We start from the raw sequence: 17,711 nt of genomic DNA on the forward strand, positions 1-17,711 counted from the left end.
TTTAATAGGTAAAACTCAAGGGATATTCTTAAGGCACTAAAACTATTCTGTATGTTACTGTAATGACAGACCCATGGCACAATCTACTTGTTAAAACCGTTAAACTTTATAGTACAGTAAGTAAATCTCAATATATGCAAATTTTTAAAAATTAGGATGTCAGAGTTTCCCAGGATAAAATGCAACCTGTTACAAAATAATACAACTATATCATATATATATTTTAAAACTTCCAAGGGTAGTGGAGGGAAAGGAGCAGACCTAAGTGTGTGTGTGCATGTGTGTGTATAAGTACACTATAAACACACACATCCTAACATACTAATATACTAATATACAGATTAGTATACTCCTGTATATATACTAATATACTATTCATATATTATATATTTGCATGACATATATGTATATGTGTGTGTGTGTGTGTGTGTGTGTGTATAAATTAGTATACCCACATGTATTTGTCCTCCCTGTATCAGCTGAAAGGGCCTAGAAGCAAAGGCAACTCAGGAGCAACACTCATCTTGGTTTCTGACACCCCAGTAAAAGCAACCAGGGCTCCTTGGAGAAATAGTTAATTCTAGAAGTAGAGCAATAATTATACAAGATAAGCCTGGAGCATCATGAAGTGCAAGAAAGTAAGAAAGTAAATAAGTAATAAAATCCAAACCAAAATACTGATGATGATGATGATGATGGATGGATGGATGGGTGTCAAAGTGACACAGGAGATGACTAAAAGGACTCCCAGTTGCCAAAGCTGACAAAGAAATTGGGCAAGAAAATAAAGCTGTGTTGGATTATAAACCAAAGTGTAAAATAAATAACCCTCGAGGACATACTGATTAAATGAAAGAGAGAAAGAAAAAAAAGAAGGAAGGAAGGAAAGAGACAAATGTCCTATGCGTGAGAAAGCCACATGAGTAATGTCATTATGTGGTGTGCGTGGGGCAGGGGGAGGAAACTTCCTACTGCACACAGAGATTTCCTTCCAAAGGCTATTGTATGGAAAGGAGGAGAAAAGAGTAACTTTACAATAGATAAACCTGATAAAATAATACCTCAGCCAAGTGAGTAAGGTTAACATCAAGAGGAATAAATCCTATTGATAGTAGGTACCCTTAATATAATGTGATGAAAACGGCACTTTTACTTCTGTGGTCTTCCTCTCCAAACCCCCTCTCCCCTTCTCCCACCCTGAATGTATTTCTTGAACTCAGATGACTCTTGTGGCTTGCAAAGATTCATAATTGCTAGAGAATGATGAGAACTGAAAAATCTGACATGGTTATAAAGGGAAGACTCCTTGGTGTCATGCTCACTGACAAAAAGAAAATGAATAAAATCATCTTCAACAGTGGCACAAATACGTTATACAGACTTTAACTCTTCAAATCCAGGCACAAGGGATGAAAACTCGTTTTCTTACAACGGGCGACGTATCTGAAACAAGCTGTATATATTCTCATCTCCAGTCTCATATGTAACTAATTTTTGTCTTGTTTTAGATCTAATTATATATCAAGTACACACACACAACTTACAGCTCTTTTTGCCATCAGTCTACATTCTGCAAACCTCAATAGCTTTACCCTTTACTTCTTTGAACAGTTCTACCATATTTTATCTATCAATCTAGGTACTGATCTATACATGTAGCTATCTTGTCATATAAATTTCACTGGATTTCTCTATGTGAAGTTATTGGTAAGGAGAATAGGAAAAAAAACAACACATATCTCATAAAACTGTGATTGCTGATCAGCCAAGGAATAAAGGGCTTTGGGTCGAAAATAATCAAATGGTAATTTTTAAAGTCCAGTGAATCCAGTAAGTACTATTATTAAGCCCATCATGCACAAATATCAAAGTTAAAGAAATAATATTAATACAGCCATAGAGATGCTAAGGAATCCCCGGGACCAGCTCCAAGAGGCAAGGTTCTGAGAAGAGCATGCTGACACCAAAAATATATTGACGAAGGTGTCCCACATTCATTTTCGGCCAAGACTTCAGAATTTCACAAATGCGTGTTTTGGAGCTGCCCTGACATGCAGTTGATTCATTTCTCTAACAGGCGAATGTGGGCAAAGGCTCAACTCTATAAGCTTATACTCTCTAGTCCTTTTTAATTCATGATTTCTTATAATGACAATGTAACAAAAAACTCATAAAAATGTGGGTATTGATGCTAATTCAGAGAGCTCTGGACACAAACATGGCTTGGATAACTTATGGAGGATTTGCCCTTTTGTCTCTGGAATCAATAAATATGTTGAGCCCTAAAATATTAATTCTCATATGAGGGCAAAAGACAAGGAAGCAATATGATCATCGGATTGTCTGGTTTCTCAACCCTTGACCTAGAATACAAAGTTTTTCTTGAGTATTTTAAATTTCCTTTCGATAAGTACAGACTTACTGATAGGAGAATATTTCAGTATTTCAAATACGTATCCCTAATGAAGGATAGCTTCTCTATGCAAAATAGAAACTACACAATCCTCACGTCATCTTAGAGTTTCAGAACCACAGCTGTTATAGGCATTCATATCAGGTACAGCAGCTGGATTTCTTTTGAGAATATTTATTTCAATCCCCATGATTTCCCACCCATGTTTTCCTAAAGAATTTCAGTTTTGTTCATCACTCTGAATCAAACAAGACAAAAAAAATATAATCAAATCCATCAAGATATGTATTTCCCCTTTCTTATTCAGCATCTTTCCTTTAAAATAGAGAAATAGTACCATTTCTTAAAAATCTAGCCAAGAGAAAGAAAGAAATCTACGACCTCTAAATTATAAGAAAGGAGAATGTTAGGTTTAAGACTGTTTGTTAGCATGAACATTCTTTCATCTTTTAAGGTTATGTGACAAAAATTGTTTAATAATAAAAAAGAATATGAAAATGAATCTCTTTATTACTTTGGGGATCTTCTTTAGACGGGACTAAAATAAGTACTGGGCAGTGACAAGAATGACAAGTTAATCCATGTAAGCTACAGTCATCATAATTTTTAATTCACTCTTCAGAAATTGCAAATTTGACTGTTTAGCTACATGCTAAACGAACATGTGGCCTCGCATAGAATCAAAAATGTCTTCTCATCAGACATGCATTTGTAAAGCTTTTGTAGTGTAAAATTAGGTTAGTGCTGCAAGATATCTATTAAAAAAATAGTTTCTGAGATCATATAAATGTCTGCATCTCCAAAAGAGCATATAATACAAATTTATCAAATTATGATATATTAATACTTTGAAGACTCGGAAGCACAAAAAGCACTTCATTTTCTTTAATTCAGTGTTTCTCAATTGAATTTGATATTTTTTTTTCTTTTCGCAAACCTATTTTGATTATAGATTGGAAAATGTTGCCACAGGTCGATTATACCATAAGAAACAACTGAGGTATATAGGAGAATAAAAGTAGAGAGTGTTATACAGGTTCCTGCATCCATTCCTATCTGAATGCCATCTGAACAATTTAGTAGAAAAGCCATTAAGTGTGGCTGGGCGAGATAGGAATCTGTGTAAGGGTAGGAGGATGGAGGGAGAATACAACAGCAGACAAACATTTGTGTGAGGGATGGGGGGTTGGGCGGAAACAGTAAATGGAAATCCCTTATTACAGGATGTGAAAGGTGATCCAAATAATAAATATACTGAGGATAAAGAAACTCAGGTTTCTTATTGTTGGAGAAAAAGATATATATATATATATATATATATAATGAACCCTCTGGTGTCGCTTTAGAATTGGAGGTTTAGAGATGAACTCACGGTTTTCAAAAGATAGAGTGTTTTAGTTTCCTTTGGCTACCGTAACAAATGATCACAAATTGGGTTGCTAAACCCAACAAGAATTTATTCTCTCCCAGGTCTGGAGTCCAAAATCAAAGTGTTGCCTGGCCCATGTTTCTTCTGAAGCATGTTCCCTTGCCCTTTCCAGCTACTAGTAGCTCTTGGCATTCCTTAGGGGGCACCACTCCAATCTCTGCCTCCATCTAATTCAAGGTCTCCATTTAACTAATTGCCTCTGCAAAGACCCTAATCTAAGGTCCTGGGCAGACACAATTTGGAGGAACACCATTTAACTCAGTAGAGAAAATTGTGTGTGTGTGTGTGTGTGTGTGTGTGTGTGTGTGTGTGTGCGCGCGCGCGCGCATGCTCCCATACATTACTTTGTTCTGTCCTGTCCACTGAAAAGATTCGAGAGTAGCAACACCTTGGGAGCAATAAATATAACCAATATCCTGCATTTGGCACCAAATACCAGTCTCATTTAAATGGACTCTCTGTATAGTTGGCAAATTCCATGGGGGTCCTGGGGGGCTTAGTTGGTTAAGGAGCCAAAGCAGTTTTGGTGCAGGTCATGATCTCAGGGTCATGAGATCAAGCATGGCGTCCAAATCAATGCTCAGCAGGGAGTCTGCTTAAGTCTCTTTCCTTCTCCTTCTGCCCCTCCCCTCTGTTCATGCTCTCCTTCAGATATATAGATACATAGACAGACAGACAAACAGATGAATGAGTGAACCAACAGCAAATTCCAGGGCTAGGTCAGGTTGAGTACAAAAGAAGCCTACAACACTTCAGCCAGTGATAAGACAGTTCCCAAAGAATGATGAGGCACGTAAACAGGACATAGAATCAGCTTCAAGGGCATGTCATGGCCAAGTCTGGTATTAATGAATATTCATAACTAGTACCACAGCATCAAAATAAATAATAAAATTAACATATCACAACTCATTCAATAAAACAGAAATTTAAAAGTCCAAACTAATATAAATAAATACACAAGCAAAGAAATGGGAAGAAAAGCAAAATTTTCCTTAGAGAAGAATGTCAAGTAATAAATGCAGATGGAATGAGGGAATGAGTACAACCACCATGTGGCAGCTGTCATGGTAATAATTACTTCAGCCAAGAAACCTCAGCGAATGCTAAAATGGGGGGAGGGCAGTAATTTGATGAAGAATAAGATATTTACTTAGGTGCAAAGTGTCTGCTGACAAAGTTGTTATTAAGTACAAAGAGAAAATAAAAACTTTACACTAGACATACACGGTTGGATAACACCTTAATGAAATTATCATCGAAATGATTTTCACCAATAATGGAATAAATGAGAATCTTGCTCCACTTGATACAAATCAGTGTTATCTGTAATAGCACTACCTAAAATGCATATTCTGGATTTAATCTCAAGGAAACATCAGACAAATCCTAACTAAGGAATTCTATAGATTAAGGTCATAAAAGCAAAGACTCAAGAACCATTCCCTATGGAAGTATTCTAGAAACATAATGGTAATGCACATGCAGTCCTGGATTTGATCTTTTTAATATATATATTAATATATAGAGAAATGTAATATATATCTATAATATATATATATATTATAGAGAGAGAGAGAGTAATACACACCATTACTTCAACAATTGGAGACATGTGACCAAAGTCTGTGCTTTCAAGAGCAATGGTATATCGATATAAATTTCCTGATAGTGATGGCTGTGGAAAAAAGCATCCATGTGGGAAGGACTTCCTGAGGTTTTCCATGGTGGTGGGGCATCAAGTCAGCAACTCAGTGTCAAATGGTTCAAGAAAAAATAAACTCTATAGAACTCCATTTACCCCTTTTCTCTAAGATTGAATATTTCTCTTTATTTTTTTTTGAAGGCCATGAGAAATTCTCTAAGATTAAATGTATTCCAAGCCAAAGATCATGAAAGACACAAAATAAATAATATGCATTTTATATGAACCTTCCTCCAAAAGAGGATTTGAGAATGTTTATCATAAAAGAATATATTCATAAAGAAAAGGTTTAATATGAATGACAAGAGAAGACAGAATGGGAGTAACACACAGAAGGAAAAAGACTGAAATTAATTTCAAACTTTAGCATTTTCCTTTGGCTGAGTTCGTGTTCAAGGAGAGTAAGTTCACTTGTCTATTGTGTATTGACTTCCATAACTGCCCGTTTTAAGCCTTTGGAGAGTAGTGAGATGTGCCTTTTTAAAATTTATCTTACTAACTCGTCTCTTAACTTTCTTTGGATATTTTGATGCATATTTTTTGTGGAAAGTGCATTCTCCTTTCCCATTAAAGACCAGAAAATCTAGAGTCAATCTCGATTACTCTCTTTAGTCTTTATCTTTATTATATTAATAGCACTTCAGAGCCGGTGTTCACCACATGGCTCCTAATTAATTTTAGTGTTATTTGAATTTCTATGTGATGTATTGTTGTTACATTTTTCAAGAGCTTAGGTACCTAACTTGAAAATCGTGTCATACTTTACCCAAAGTTTTCCTTTCCAAATCCGTCTTAGTTTTCGATTTAATTTGCAAAAGCATGTTGACCTCAAGTGCTCTTCCACCTTGGAAAAATATTAACTATTATAAATATGCAGCAGAAGCACAGTGCTCGTATAAACAAAATTCTCTAGAGATATTATCAAAGATTAGTACAGCATACTGGTTAAACCCATGAGAGGTAGAGCCAGATGTCTGGATTTAAATCCTAGCCCCTCCACTTAATATCTGGATTTGGATTAGCTATTATTTTCCCCCTTTCTGATTAAAAGTAATGAGATATAAGGAAGTTAATATCAGTGCTGATGTTACAGGGTTGTCAGGGATATTAAAAGCATTTAACACTGCTTCTGGCATATAGCAACTTTTCAATACACATTGATCATCATTAGAGAAGCCTTGAGTCTCAAAGGAAACGGAGAAAATCTCCAGTGTTACGTGTTAGGTAACTGTGTACAATACAGTCATGCCTACCAGCTTACGCGCTATTTGGCTTCTCATCCTTTCACACTTGCCTTCACTTATATGCCCTTCTGAATAAAACAGGGTTCCTTCCAACAAGTATATCTTGGAATATAAAGTTAAGGCTTGCTGAGACATTTTTCATTGACTCAGCCATTCATATCAGTTTACTGAAATCTTCCTAGTAGAAGTAATTTACAAATGGATGGCTGTAAAGAAACTAATATATGTTGGTCACTAACTCTATGCTCTGCCAAGTACTTTAAATAAAACCACTGAATTTTTCCCCACGTATTTATTTAGGTAGAGGTCACCGTGCACACCATACAGATAAAGTAAGGCTTATATGGATTATGTCACTTACGCAAATAGAAGGCAAATTTGAAGCCAAATAATCTGAGATCCCATTTTCAACTCAAATATAAAAGTTTATTTTATCTGAACGCAGGTGTAGGCATATGGTCAGGGTTAAACATCCCTCACCCCAATATACAACGGCCTTAAAAATACCTATTTTGTCTGGAACTCAATAAACGTAGGCAAATGCACGCTGAAAAACCAACTTCAACAACGCTAGTTTGGGATTCACAGTTAAAATCAGACAAGCTCACATGCCACTCTTTACGTGGTATTGCTATAAAAGTGAATTCTCATCAAGTTCTGAAGTTCACAGTAGAATATAAAAGAGCTGTGTCTCCAGCTTCCAAGTAAGATATTTCTAAAATAATTTGGCTGCCATTTGGGCAAATATATATGTGTGTTTTGTCTTGACAGCTTGTCAACTGGCAGACAGTTCCTGAACATCACATTCATTTCAATTTAATATTGGTAAATTTCTCAATTAGAATTTTTATTTTTCACTTTCTGCACAATGAAATCCCTAGTCCTTGCTGGCATTCCTCAGGGCGTACAGGTGCAAGTGCTGGCATTTCTGCAGTAGCAAAGGAAGAAAAATGAAAGAATTAAGGAGGGGAGGGAAGAGACAGGCTGAGAGAGAACTGTGGCAATGGGGAGAGAAAGGAGATAGTAGCTGACCTTCATCCTGATATTCACCTTCATGAGAAATGAAGGGAATAATTCACAGTTGACAATAAAATAATGCAGCTGCCTCTGCTTCCTTTAACCAGAGAGGCTGGAGTCAAAGAGAAACCAGACACCCAATGCATAAAATCAATACATGGGAAAGGCCCAAAGGTAACATGGGAAATAGAATAAAAATAATTGTAAAAATGACTACAACAAGCAATTTTGAACACTTATTTACTTTATGGCATACCTTTACCTTGTATTTTATCATGTGATTCTCACACAATGAAAGCAAGATGGAAATTACTATCTTTGCATTGTAGCTCGGGAAAATAAGCAATAATTTAACCTCCCTGAACTTCAAAGTCAACCAGATAATAAGGGATGGAACCAGGATTCAAAACTCCATCTATCTAACTTCAAAAACCACACTTTCAACTGTAGCACAAACCACAGGTGTTTGGAAGAGATGTCACAAGCTACACTTTTTTTTTTAAATAACTGTGTATATGTTAGAATAGATTATTTCCTTTGCTCTCTACCTTCTTATCAAGAAAAATCTTTTAATAGAGGAAAAAATGCATATGTACATTTACAGGTACATATTTATACACCTCATTATGTAGCTAATAATATCTCTAATATCCTTTTCTTAGCTGAATGACCTTGAAGTCTGCATAAGTTTTGGGGGTTTTCTTCCTTAACATATTTATCAGGTGATTAACTCACTACACAGAAATGGAAGCCTCTGACACATTTACAATAAATCGGTATAGTTTTGGCCATTATGATGCAGGAATCACAATGATGAGATGAAATCAACAGCTCATTGTTTACTGGCAATTAAGATAAAGTGTTCTGCATGTACTGTAGGTATCAATAGTCCTTTAAAACATCTTACTCTCATCTGGATTAAAAAAAAAAAGATGAATTAGGGAAATTCTCTGTCCTAAATGAGTTGATCAAAGAAAAGGGCGGGGGTGGGGGAAGATAGTGTTTCTCAGTTCCTGTCTGCATGTCAGATTCTCAAGAGAGTATAAACATGGAGGTGCTTTTTGCTCATTTGTGTTTCTTCTGCTGGTGATGGTAGAAAAGAAACTGCCGCTTCAAAGCCACAGAAGTTTCTCCAGAAAAGAATGTCATTTCGACCAGCTGTAGAAAAGCAACTGGATTTTGATTTAAAAAAAAAAAGAGAGAGAGAGAGAGAGAGAGAGAAAGAAAGAAAGAAAGAAAGAAAGAAAGAAAGAAAGAAAGAAAGAAAGAAAGAAAATAAATTAATTCCTTGCAGAAGAGATAGGCAGAATGGAGTCTTGGCAGGAGAAATACATGGGTAAGATACGAAGACCTGAAATCAATTCTCATCCGCTACTGCAATTGGGTATCTTTACCAAAGTTACAAGGTTAAAAGGGCAGAAATCAAATGAAGCCAGGCTATTTATCTAATTCTGGCCTTCAATCATCATTTCACCTGTTTAATTTATGTGACTTCGTCGCACAGCATATATCCTTGTAGGTTGTCTTAAATGTAATTTGAAACAAACTAGGGTACATATAACATAGAAAAGAATGACTTTTGTGATCTTATACTCTGAATTTTGGATCCTGCTTCTTCTTGTCAGAGAAGGAAGAGCCCTAAAACCCCTCCTCTTATAGTATAAAGTCTGGGAACAGAGGTTACCTAGACCAAGGCCACGCGTTGAGGACAGCTAAGCATATCCACAAAAGGAAAAAAGAAAGGGAGAAAATCATGGTTTGAAATAAACACTGCTCTGTAAAATAAAATGTATATTTCACTGCCTCAGCACAAGTACGAGTGAGACATCAGAGATTGCAGCGTTCCTACAAAAAGTTCAGTTACAAAGAAGTCTCTGGCAACTGTGATTTCCTAATTCACTCTTGACTTGACCTACCAGCTCAATCCAATATCTGCCTGACTACAGATCTAGACCGTTTTCTATTTCTCTATGCACTGCATCTGCATGTGAATATACACAAACAAATAATTAAACATCAAGCAAATATCAATAGGATTAGTCTGGCATGTTGGAACAAATCTTGATAAATCCATCTCAGTAACAATACTCAAACTACAAGTCTATGAGAGGAATACAAATTCAGCCTATTGAGGTACTGTCGTTGTAAGGAGAGATATTTTAATAAAACTGCTTCGTCAGTTCCTATTACTAAGGGACTAAAGCTATTGAGCTGTGGAACTTAGGCCAAAAAAGGGGATTTGGAAATGCAAATTAGAGATAAGACGGTAATAAATGTCTTTTATTCAGCAACACACCAGCCCTGATGCCAGGAGCTATTTTAAAGATGACTCTTAATAGTTCTGTGAAATTGGAAGCATACTTACCCAAAATGGACATCTCTGGCACAGTAGCATGATAGGGTCCATTAAGAAACTCCGGCGCATTGTCGTTGATGTCTTGAACTTTAATAATAAATTCAGAAGGAGGCTCCAGAGGCTTGTTCGTCTCCCAGTCCACTGCCTGAGCTGTTAGAGTATACTCAGCCTTTTCCTCCCGGTCAAGTCTTTTTATAGCATGGATATCTCCTGTTATATCATTTATTTGAAATATTGTCCCAGCTCCATCGCCTGATAAGATATATTTGATTTTTTTGCTCCCAGGATCAAGGTCTGTGTGCAGCTAAAATAAAAAGTGACATTGGTTAGCGATGGGGCAATTTGCAAAGTTGTTTTTTAACTACCTCCTGTTTGAATATCAAGTTGGTTCTTCCTACATTCATCCTAACTTCATCGATTTCTACTAACAACAGTTCTGCAAAGAGTTTATAAACTGTATGCATATCAATCAAAATAAAATATAATGAAATTTATACAAATCAGAACAGTTTTAAAAAGTACTCTGACCTGTTTCGTGTAAACTGACATGCATTTAGAATGATAAAAAGGTCAAGAGGAAAACACAAAAATGCATGTATTCTTCTCCATTTATTAACACATTTACTGAAAGTTCTTTGTAGCGGCCTTTAATGGATCACTCTCGGTGTGCCAAGAACTATGGGATCTTCTGCTTATATAATTCTCTTAATTTTTCCAAAAGTTGTTGAGTTAGAATATTTCACATGAAACATGAGAAAAGTGAGCTTTCACAAGGTACATAATAACCACTCCAAGGTCCGTATTTGATGGAATCAAGTACAGTAGACCCAGAATTCAACTCAGATCTACTGGTTGTATTTATAACAAAAATAATTCAATCTGATGTATCTTAAGATCTTATGGTTTCTAGGACCTTCTTTTCTTTGATCTGTATAATTCTTCTGGCCCAGGAAAATTGTTCCTATTTTACAGAGAAGAGCACTGAGGCCAGAAAAGGGACCCATTTGGAAACTGAAAACTTCACAGGAGAAATACAGATTCATCTCCGGTCAGGGTATCACCAGCTAGACCCCAGACCTGATCTTTACTGCTTACCTGCTTCTTGACCTTTGATCCGCGTTTTTCCTAAAGCTCTCTTTCCAGCTTATCTCTTAACTCAGGCAAAAGACCCTACGGGCATAACATCCCACGATGGAAACCAAAACCATCCCTCAAGAGGTAAGAACTGCCTGGAAGAAGCTGGCAGGGATCCAAACCACCCAGCCCAGTTTGAACTAAACCCTGATGCACACCTACACGGATGGGCCATGGAGTGACTGACAGTTACCTTTACCTTATTATAATAGTAAAATCTCCCCAAGAGGAGGACGAGACTCATTTACATAACACGCACGTATATGTATAGGCATGTTTCTGTAAGGCGCATGCGCGCAACCTTAGGTCTTCCAGTACAGCCAATGACAAGGCTTCCCTTCCTAAATATTCATCCTAACCTTAAATAAAAAGAACCCATTCACCCTTGCTCTGGAAGTCACAGCTTTGGTTACTCCCCATGGTCTCCCTATTTGCTGCAAATCAAGTTCACTTGGGCAACTATACCACCTGGTGTAGTTTCTCTCTGTGACTCATCAAGGATTGAACCAAGTTAGTTCAGTTACAAGGGCAACAAAAATTTACTGAACAGCTACTCTACCTGAAACATTTTGGTAAGTACTAGGGAAAAAGGAATCTCTGCTTTAAAATTTTCAGTTTACTCTCAAGAGGGAGACAGGAGTGTCCTGACACATGGTATATCTTCCTTATACTCTGTTGACTCTTGTTAGAAAACTAAAATAAAACAAAAATATATATACTTTAGTTTTCATTTTTAAAAGAAAAATTCATTGAATTGTAGTTGTAAAATGGTGCTTAAATGCACATATTTTCAGTATACATATAGCTCCAGTTACTGCACCGTAAGACTTCAAATTTCAAAAACTTGCTCCTTTAAAAAAAAAAAAAATGCTGTGTAGAAAGAAACTCCTAGAAACTCAAAAGACATTGTGTTCTCTTGGGATCACTTTTATTCAGAACAGGCTCTATTGCTTTCTTCGCCAATTTAAATTGTATTTAGCGCTTCAATAAATGAAAAGAAAAGAATATAAAAAAAGACATAAAATAGCAACAAAGAATCCAAATGCATCTAGATCTCCTACTTTACTTTTGAATATTTTAAAAAGTTAAAGCATAAGATTACATCAAATATTTATTGAATCTCCAAATGTATCCCTTTCATTTACTGTATTAAATTTATTAACAAGAGCAAATATTGAAATGCCACTTTATCTTAATGAATGTGGGATTATAATTCATTAATGTGATATTAATCCTAATTTATGATCATTTTAATTTATGTGCATCTTAACATTTCCATTAGCATTTTTATTAAAAAAAGAGAATTTGAATAATATATCCTTCATAGAGGTTTCCATCCACATGCAAGGCAATCTTGAGGCACAGAGGTATTGGGATGCGTTACTCTTGTACACAGCGTTTTTGCTATGACAACTCAAGTCATTCAAAATGGTGTTATCCTCATTTATGCTGGAACTTACTTGGGCCATATTTTTCTTTACATGTATCAATAGCCTCTGATAAGCAAATTGCATGTAGTCTTAACTTAGGTTTTGATGGTACCTTGTGTTTAAAAGTTACTGAGGGAGAAGAAGGGGAAAGCATAGGCTTCTGAAAGAGTAAAACAAAACTAATATTTAGGTCTTTAACTAGATGAAATGGAGAGATGGATGCATTTATTTGAGCCTCAGTTACTTTGCCTAAAATTTTGGGATAAAACATCTACTCTGCAGATTTGATTTTGGAATCTGAGATAATCTATCTGAGAAATATAGAGAAAGGAGTGGAAAAAGTAAGTGTACAATGACTAAAACTATTTTTTATATCCTACTCAACCATTTCCAACTATCTGAAAACACTGCAACAAACCTAGCTGCAACACTAGTGAAGTTCCCAAGACTCTATCCTGAAAAAAATGGAAAAAACAAATCCAAACAAAAACCAAGCAAACAAAAAACCCTTAGTAAACACTGTATGCTCCCTCTTTCTTCAGGAAATTCATTTTTAGCAGATCTCAGTAAAATCCAGATCCCTTGGCTAACGGGATTCTTGAAACACAGAAAATCGTGTTTCTATATTTATTTGGTTCATCCTATTGTTTGTAGCTCACACGCGCGTGCACACACACACATTCTGGCACATGGTTATTCAAGTGACCAACTTGACATTACAAGTAAAAGATTTGTGGGTATGCAAGAACAGTAAACTACAGGCAGCAAATGTTCATAAGTCCGGACTTCAAAAGAACTCAAGGAACATGAAGACAACCTGTTTTCTTTGTTGTTCATCACATAAGTCTGTCAGGACCTGCTCACTTCAATGCAACCTCACTATATCCATCAATTTATCCACCCCAAGACCCCCTCTGTGAGATTATGGTGCAAAAGATATCCCAAATTTTTCACATATTGTGCATCATCTGGAAGTGTGAGGACCACCTCTCCCAAGGGCTGCTTCTGCAACATAGAAGAGGCAGGATAAGGGACACCTGCAAATTCTCCTTGAGAGGTATGACTTGTTGGCCAGGCTGTGGTACAGAAAGATCTCACCCATTCATTTATTAAATATGAACAGAGAATGTCGACAAACAACACAGATAGGGTCACTGCTCTCAAAGACCCACAGGTTAGTGGGAGATAAACACAAACAGAAAATTTAAGGCAAGTAGACATATTACTATTAATTATTATTATCTGATAAACATTTTACATGTATAAATGCAATGTTATTCTCACAGCAAACTAGATAGCATTTCTCCATTTCAGCAAGGAAATGATTGCGATTCAGAGATTTTTAGGGAACTTTTCCACAGAATGCACTATCAGCAAGTGCAATCTTCACAGCATAAGCTTTAGAGTCAATTTCCTAGGTTCAAATGCATGCTCTAAAGGCTATGATACGGACAGCTAGGAGAGCATACAGAAATTTTACTTAACTCAGAATGAGGAGTGTGGAGGGACAGAAAAGGCCTCCCCCGAAGAAGTAATGATTAAAACTTCTGATCTCAAAGAAGGGAGGAGATGCACGCCAGGCACAGGTAATAGTATGGATAGAGATTCAGAGAAAAGACAGACGATACTGCGGTAGAGGAAGTAAGGATGATTTAATATGGCTAGAGCACTGAGCTAAGGAGAAAATGTGGCAAAAAAAAAAAAAAAAAAAAAAAAGAATAAAAGGCAAGGCAGGGGCCAGATTACATAGAGTTCTGAAAACAAATGGAGTTTAGATTTGACTCTAAAAAAAACAAGAGTCCATAGACACAAGGTTTCAGTAAAGACCCTGACATTACCATAATTTTATTTTAGTGACATTACCAAGGTTGGTGTGTGCCTATAAGCAAAGGTCTTGCAGGAAAAAGAGGGAGAGGAGGTCAGAAAGAAAATTTAGGCACCAATTCACAAAGCTACCTTAATTTTGATTCTCAAGTTCGGCCTGATACCCATAACCTGTCACATCTACAGCCAGACAAAATTGCAGTCCCTCTGGTCACTCACCACAGCCTGGCTGGAGAAGCAGAGAGTGTCAGGTGTGCAAAGAGCAATCCCAGTCTTGTATGTGAAGTCTTCAATTTCAAGAATCATAATAGAACTGCTACATAATTGAGCTGAATTGTGAGTATCAGTATAATTACACCCTCACCATCTTCCATATATTTGCATAATACCCCCCAATTAAAATGAGTTTAGACTACAAAAGTCAAGGAAAGAAGCATTTGCATTTGCATTGTCCTTTGTATTTCCACTGCCTAGTAAGGTGTCTGTCATACTGTCGGAAACTCAAGAAGTTTTTGTGGAGTAAAGTAAATGTGAAGCAAAAGGAGAAAATTACATTTTCTCATTCGATTTTCAAACAATGATTTAAAAGGAGAGAGAAAGGAATTTAGAAAAATTAAGTCCAACAATCTAAAATCCAATCTACTCTAAATCCAAACCCCTGGAGTACGTATTCAACTTTAGCACCCAACATAAGAACTAAGACATGGTAGATGGGAATACTGATGGAAGGACGAGTGGATGGTCGGGTAGTGGATGATTAATAGAGGGATAATAGATAACAACTAGCTGATACTCAGAAATCACTGTTCTCAGAACAAGAGCCCCCACTCCATCCCACTGCAGTCTCAATGTCACCCACATCTCTTCTGCAGCTGTCAAAAAAAGTTCAGACTACTTTTCAACCTTCTTACACAGGACCCCTGACAACACTGAAGTACTCCAGGGACAAGAGAGTCTAGAGAAGATGAATTCTTCTCTTAGTGCCTATTTTAATGCCAGAGAATGATTTAATTACCATTCTGCCACCTTTTCCCCTAGAGTGAGTGATGACAGGTGAATCAAGTGAACTACAGGGGACATTACTTCCTCATCACTTCCTCGTCATCGGAAAATCGGTTAGCTCTGGCATCAGAGCTTACTTTGAAGTTCTACTCTATCCAGAAGGACATCATGGAAGGGTGTCTCATTTCCTATCTTGCTCTCGAGAAGTAGCCACGTTGCTAGCTAAGAAAGAATCATCACCATTCAGAACCCAAAGAGGGTAACAGGGAGCAATGAAGCATGAAACTGTCACTTACTGATCCCTGTTTTTTATGAATCTGCTCACCTTTGGTGGAGAAAGCAAGTTTAGCACTCTTGAATCAGATTACATCTTAGCACTATAGTCTCAGTATCTAGTACCGTGCCTGTCAGGGAGAAACTGTGCTATAGGCAGACTGATAATCTCATCCTTACTCACAACCGTTCAGTATCAAAGACGGCATTAGGGACTTTGACGCAAGATTTAATTTTTTGGCCTAAGTCCCCAAGATAATAAGAATGCAAGGCTTCAGTCAAAATGAAAAACATATTTAGGCTGCTAGGAGGTTGAAAGGGCAGGTGAAGAGGAAGAGCAATAGGGCATAAGGGTTCTTTTCATATCTCCAAACTGCTCCCTGCCAAGAAGGAGCAGGGATTAAAGTTAGGTAATAGGCATAAGAGCACCCCAACATTTCCTAAGATGGAGTTAGCATTACTCTTGTGATCACACACTCTGAGGAATCAAGAATTCAGTGAAATAATAGTCCTCAAAGTAATTCCCAATATAAACCAAGTTATACTTAAGTGTGTCTTAAGAGGTAAAAAGGCTAAAGAAGAGACAGTCCCTGATTAAAATAACAGAACACAGCATCCTGTGATGAAAATGATACCTGCTTCACAAAAATACTATTTTTCTAAAGCACCACCACAGGCAAAGATATGCCGTCTACATCTCAGACATGTGTTCTTTACATTTTCTGTCAGTTGCTGGTGTGCGCATTGAACAGCTTGAACTGGCCATGGGAACTGGTGTCCAGAGAAACAGAAAATGGAAAGCAAGTCCTAGTGAACTCCTGTTTTTGGCTGCAGGAACCTAAAAATACAGTCAGAAAAAGAAATGCATTTCCTGTACTACTCATTTAAATAGAGAGGGAGAGAGTGAGAGAGATACAGACAAGGGAAGGACCTCTATGTACAATATGCAACACTGTGCCCAGCAACAAGTATCATACTTGGCACACAGTAAATGCTCATTAAAGTCTTTTGGGGGGGGGGGTGTGTACTCAAGGGCTATTTTAATGTCCTGCACCTTGACAATGACTTTACATGGATGGGGGGCTCATCTGACTTTCTCAAGCACATATAATTAATACTGACAGATCCAGATGTAACCCCGTAAATCAGATTCCAGAACATATACATTTTAGCATTATTCTAGAGAGACCCTCAGGAGCACATAAGGAGTTAGGTGGGCACCTTCCATTTTCCTAGCTGAGAAGGAGACAGAATGGAAAAGCCTCTCCCGTTTGTTCCTGAATGACAATATTGAATACACACACTTAGAAGCCATGTGTAAGAAACCATACAGTACAGGCACATTTTGTGAACCAATTTATCCTATAAAAGTTTGAAATGGAATAGACATAGACACAGAAAGGAAGAATGCTCAACTAAATAGGAATGCGAAAGGGGAACATTAAAAGGAGGCCGGCAGGCTGTTTGCCAAGAGACTTCCCAAGCCAACATGAATGACCTTGGCAAATTTGCTATCTTTACTCTGGAATTTACAGATTTGGAAACATGATGCATCAGCCCCACAGTAAATCCTTATCTCCTGGTCAAACCCTAATAAAGAAAGTTCCCATGTTTTAAAGCAATGTACTGATGATAAATAAGCATTTGAAATATTTAAGCTATCATGTTGAACAAAATTTCTCCTTATATAAAGACCCGTACACAAGGGGAGTCAAATCATCCTTACTCAGAGTACTCAGAGAAAGGAGAATTAGATGGATTAATTTCTGTAATGATGTCATACAAAAACTAGCGTATTGTATGCTTATCTTCCAAAAAATGGTCTTAAGAATGCTGAACTTCTACATTCTCAGATTTTCTCTTTCCCTTTAGGTACCTTGAGTT

General features: G+C 36.9%; 1 protein-coding gene across 1 annotated transcript in view; it reads right to left on the reverse strand.

Moving 5' to 3' along the window:
• CDH8 (cadherin 8) overlaps nucleotides 1-17,711 on the reverse strand; it is a 355,394-nt gene that overhangs the window by 228,231 nt on the left and 109,452 nt on the right. The window contains exon 4 of the mRNA XM_057314604.1: nucleotides 10,174-10,468. Within this exon, the coding sequence (XP_057170587.1) occupies nucleotides 10,174-10,468 (295 nt within the window). The remainder of the gene's footprint in view (nucleotides 1-10,173; nucleotides 10,469-17,711) is intronic.

This window comes from Ursus arctos, unplaced genomic scaffold (genome assembly GCF_023065955.2).
Source record: "Ursus arctos isolate Adak ecotype North America unplaced genomic scaffold, UrsArc2.0 scaffold_19, whole genome shotgun sequence".
Taxonomy (NCBI): domain Eukaryota; kingdom Metazoa; phylum Chordata; class Mammalia; order Carnivora; family Ursidae; genus Ursus; species Ursus arctos.